This window comes from Buceros rhinoceros, unplaced genomic scaffold (genome assembly GCF_000710305.1).
Source record: "Buceros rhinoceros silvestris isolate BGI_N320 unplaced genomic scaffold, ASM71030v1 scaffold15194, whole genome shotgun sequence".
Taxonomy (NCBI): domain Eukaryota; kingdom Metazoa; phylum Chordata; class Aves; order Bucerotiformes; family Bucerotidae; genus Buceros; species Buceros rhinoceros.
The window spans coordinates 24,426-29,675 of NW_010408942.1; the positions used below are offsets into that span (position 1 = coordinate 24,426).

The 5,250-nt window shown below is 36.1% G+C and overlaps 1 protein-coding gene across 1 annotated transcript in view; it reads left to right on the forward strand.

Moving 5' to 3' along the window:
- Window positions 1–3,797, forward strand: part of SH3RF1 (SH3 domain containing ring finger 1) — a gene marked incomplete at its 5' end in the record, with an annotated part of 23,332 nt that extends 19,535 nt beyond the window's left edge. The window contains one exon of the mRNA XM_010135061.1: window positions 3,378–3,797. Coding sequence (XP_010133363.1) covers window positions 3,378–3,546 — 169 coding nt within the window. The remainder of the gene's footprint in view (window positions 1–3,377) is intronic.
- Between the last annotated feature and the right edge of the window lie 1,453 nt (window positions 3,798–5,250).

Consider the following 5,250-nt stretch of genomic DNA (forward strand, 5'->3'; position numbering starts at 1 on the left):
TCCTGCTGATGTGCTCGTCCCGTTTCCATTTCCTTAGGCTGAATTGCTTAAATGTGTTGCTTAATAATACTACTGACATTGTACTCGGTATCTTTCAAAGTAATTTGTAAGCACTGATTAATCTTCTATTAGTTTGGAACAAGGGGAAGAAACACAGTGATGATGCAATAGTATCTTCAGTGAAAATTTGGGGTTGAGGAGGAAAATATTCATGAGGATAAGTTAAACAAAAAGCTGAAGAACAGAGAAATCTGCTAAGATTCTGTTCTTGCATATCACAATTCTAATCACAGGCTACAGTCTGATTGGAGAAAGAAGCAGTGCTCTTTCTATTCTGGCTCTGGCATTGTAGTGTAATTATTAGTGTTCAAGTTTTCTTTTCAAAGGTGGCTAGAGGATTTAGGAGTCAGGTTCTCCTCATTATTCTGCATGAATTAAGATTGAAAGTGGCTGGCTCAACTCTGGAAAGCACTTGAAAACATTCCAGGTTTGGATGCAGAGTTTCCCACAAAGTCCTTGCTTCCTTTAAGGTGCAATATCAAACTTTTTACTCTAATCCCACTATTTCTCCATGCACTAGAATTGCAAGTTGTCCTAGAGTATGACTTCCCTGTACATTCAACAGAAAATTGAAAGTAAAAATTGTGAACTTGTTTTCAACCGTACAGTGTAAATGGATGGGCTGATAAAAAAGAATTAGGATAGTATTTTGAATATTAATGAAATATACTGTAAGACAGTCAAAGAAAATAGAAGAAAATGCATACCATGCAGCTTAGGTGCATATAAAATATTCTCGATTGGGTGACCACAAAAGATCTGCAAATTTGACCTTCGGACACTGAAAACATCTGCAAATACCAAATAGGGAGGTAAACAAGGATGTCTTGGAAGATTCAAGCATGTGGGAATGAACATGGTTTTTCCAAAACATAGGTCACACTTGGTAAATGTCATTGTTTTTCTCCGGAAACCTGTCAATGAACTTTTTAGATGAAGCATAAGCTTTCTTAGTCTGCATGAAACTGGTAGTTTTGGCAGTATGCTGTAGATGATTAAATAGGTAATGGAAAAATAAGTTTTGTTCCTTATCTGATCAGAGGTGATCTGAATAGCCTGTGTGATCTGTTTGACTGTGTGATGAGTCTGGATCTGATCACTGCTACTTGGGCAAATAGAATTTGTAAAATGTGGCATAAAATTCGATGGTTTTGTAATAAAAGAAGAAAGACATGTGATTTAAAGATGCAAAGCCTGATGGGTTTCTTCTCTTTAAACACTGGAAAATATAGTATAATAGCGTATTAACACCAGGGCTGTTGTGCTTTGGTGTAGCTATTAGTTTACAAGATGGATATCCAAGCAGTAGGGAAGCTGGGAGTTAAGGAGAAGTGCTAAATCACTGCAGGGGAGAGAGGGAGTTCAAAAAGGTATGTAAAGCTCAGGACAATGTATTTCTGTGCAAGCTGGGGATCCGCTAGGGAGGGCAGAGAAGATATTTTTTAGCAAAGCTGTTGGTTTTAACACGTAGCAGACAGCAGCAGAAGCTAGGGAGAGAACAGAGGTCTATCAGTTCTCAGGAGAGCATGGGATTACTGATGGATGGCATTAGCAACTGAAACCAATGTGTTTCAAGTCACATGTTTACATGACAGCATTTGACAGAATGCAAGGTAAGCAAGGCAGGTATTCCCTCTTGAAACCCATTTTTTAATGGGCTTTATTTTGGACAAAACTAGTGCTATGTGTGTTAGATACTGTGCTGGTTAATCTTCAGCCTGGAAGCACCCTGTTTATTACCGTCATAGTTCTTCATAGCCTTACTGCAGTTCTTTATCCTTTACTATCCTGTCCTGCTCAAGTAGGGACTATTATTTTATCTCAAATAGTTTGCAGCCTTGATTAAACTTACAGTCTGTTAAAAGTTTGCTTCTTATATCCTAAGTTGCTCACAGCAGAAGTTAGTACAGGCATCTGCCGTGCTGCCTAGGTGGGATGAGGAGCATTCTGAAGCTGTACACTAATAAATCTTGTAATTGGCTTGGTAACTTCTATGAAGCATGAATCTAATAATTCCAGTGCTCTGAAATCTGCGGATTGTCATAACTGACACAGTCAAAATTTGTAAGTCACTAATAAATAAAGCTCAACAACTGATTAAGCCCAAATGTGATTTGCTCTACACAGATTTCCCAAGAGACTTTAATTAATTACGTAGCGCTGCTACTCTTTTCTGAATATTTTTAACTGTATGGACAGATTTCATTTTTATTTTGTATATTATTACGCAAAATGTGCTAGTATACTCGTTCTCCATTTCAGAATTATAGAATTAACTTACATTATTATGTGTGTATTGAGCTATAGTTGGTATTCAGTCCTTTACTAGAAATATCCTGTTACTTTGTGTTTTACTCAGATTAAGAGGAATTAACTGCATTTAATTAACTGCACTGCATTTAAGGCTCTTGACCTTAGAAGTTTTGGAAATCTACAGTCAGCCGTGGACTCTACTTGATTTCAGCATGCAGACATTGGTTGTGTAACTAAAAACTGGGTTGTAATACTGATCAGAAAACTTAATCACGGAACTGACAGAAATGTCTACAGAGATGTACCACCTAAGTTTTAGGCTGATGTGAACTGAAACTAGGGTAGAAGAGACTGAGCAGTGTTATATGCATTTAAAAATAGAAGCGTGTAGCCTCTTTTTAGTGCCCTTGTATTTGACAAGTTTTTTTACTATGAAAAACTGAAAAAATGGAATTTTTTTTATCACATGCTTCAGAAAATTGTTGAAGACTTCTAAAAATGTTTGGGTTTAATACAGTAGTACACAAATTGTGTACTGTGCGACTGTGTCCATATAAGATGACATGTGTTCTATCCTAGAAGGTTTCTAAGATAAATGAAAATAATTTAAAACAACAATGCCAATTAATAGGTTTTGTTAGTTGCTTCTTTTTGTTCTGTGTCTTTCATTAAAGAGCTTTCCCTTGGATAACATCGTATTAAACATACAGTTGTAAATTTATGCCCTATGAATGCTTTATTGCTGAGTCACGCTGACTGAAAGTGTCTGCAAATTTATATCCAAAAATGTTTACAGTTTTCTTCTCTCATTTAACCATTGTATGTATTTTTATAGGAATATTAGTGAAAAAAGCTTGATTAGAGATGCATACATTTGCCTTAAATTCATTACATTGCTGAGTAGATGACAACTTAAGTACATCTTGAACAGAAGATGACAATAGCAAACAGTTCTAGGCAGTTTCTTGTTTTCATAAGTTTTAACATGGACAGGAATATTTTTAAAAGCATTGATCTGAAAGAAGAAAAACCTAAATGAAACTGTGTTTTTTCTAATTACACAGGTACAGGGTTGTGGTGCCCTATCCTCCCCAGAGTGAAGCAGAACTCGAACTTAAGGAAGGTGACATTGTTTTTGTACACAAGAAACGTGAGGATGGCTGGTTCAAAGGCACTCTGCAACGAAATGGAAAAACTGGCCTTTTCCCTGGGAGCTTTGTAGAGAACATTTAAGAAGATTAATTCCAAGAGCATCAAATCATACTGTACTGTAAATCAGCACAAATACATCACCAGAAAAAGCACAGTCATGAGTATTTTCAAATGGCTGTAATGTAAACAAATATCTACATATTTTTACAGTGTCTATAGCACAATTACACCAGCAAACAAAGATGATGAAGGCATCTGCTGGTTTTATCACTTTGGATTCTTAAGTGTGATGTGTGCCTTGTACTGTCTGATTTATTATATAGAGGAACTTTTTTTTCCCAAGTATGTTACATAAATGAACAATTGTTTACAAGGCTGTAACTAATTTATTCTTGGTTTTTTAAACTTGAATTTTGTGTAATAGCTAAAATTCTTGTGACTATGATTTTAACAAATTATTAATTTATGAAAGAATAACTAAGGGGAAGCTGGATTCTCTCCTTATGAGCAAGCAATTATATCAGATAAAGAGCCTCCCATTTATCCTCTGGACGTTTTTCCCCTGCTGTGTCCGACAGTGGAGTAAGTCTCTGTTTTATGAATTAATGTGGAGTGGTGGTGATGTGGCGTCAAATAGAATCTGCCAAGTGGGGAAAAAAATGTGTATGTTGTTCTTTGGACAGAGAAGAAAAAAAAGTCAGTGGTGTTCTTGAGTCTAGTTCTGCTTTGTCATAAATCACACTAGTAGGGTAGTGTTTCCAGGAGGCAAAGATGTAGGTGAACAGCTGAATAAAATTGAACCATCTCAAGGTTAGGATCATCTCAAAGTTAGAAGGAAAAAATGTAGGAGTGCCAATAAGAAATTTCCTGTACCTTCTGTTTATGTAATAACTTGGTTATTTGAACAAAGCTTAGCTTTGTATATTTGGCCAGTTCTTTGGGCATTTAGCACTCAAGATCCAACAAAATTGGAAGGAATGTTAAAGCCCAACACTTAGAATGGTTATATCTTGAAAACATCTGTTTGATAAGACTCATAGAAAATAAAATTGTAAGTTGTACTTATGTCTAAAAATGCCTAAGAATTGTAATTTGCTGTTTTCTTCTCAAACTGATCTGCATGGCCAAGAGACGTTTTAAAATGTCTGAACGATAGTGGTGGTAAGTGATGCACTTGTGTTAAAGTAAAAGGCTGTATGAAACACTGTGACAACTTTACTAACTTCTTACCCATTGCTAGTTTGGTATGTTCTGACCTTTTCTTTGTCTTGCATGTGTTACTCAATTCCTGCAGTGGTTTAACTGTGCATGGTTAGCATTTTCCATTCCAGTTTCCTGTTGCTGGGTTATTTTGCTCTGAAAGTTTCCCAAAAGCCACTTGACCAAAACTAGTGAGCAACTCTCTTCAAGAGAAGATGTACAGTGTTTGAATCATTAACGAAATATTTTAATGTCCTCGCAGCTGATGGTTATAAAGAATGAAGCCTGCAAGAAAAGTGTTGTTAGTCTTTCAGGGTTTTGTTGGAGATTTGACACTGGTGAACACACACACTGCTCAGCTGAACTTTTTTCCTTAATATTTTGCTGATTGATTATAGCAGTTTAATGGTGATTTTTTTGCAAGACACTGAGCACCGTCATCTTCAGTTAAATCTGTTCTAATTTGGCTGTTACTCAGCACTTTACAAAGGGAAGCCAGTAGTGTGGTTCAGGTCACACAGGACATAGAAACAGTGATGAAAAAGTACGCAGTGATGTATTAAATCTGTAGAATTTTTTTAAGTA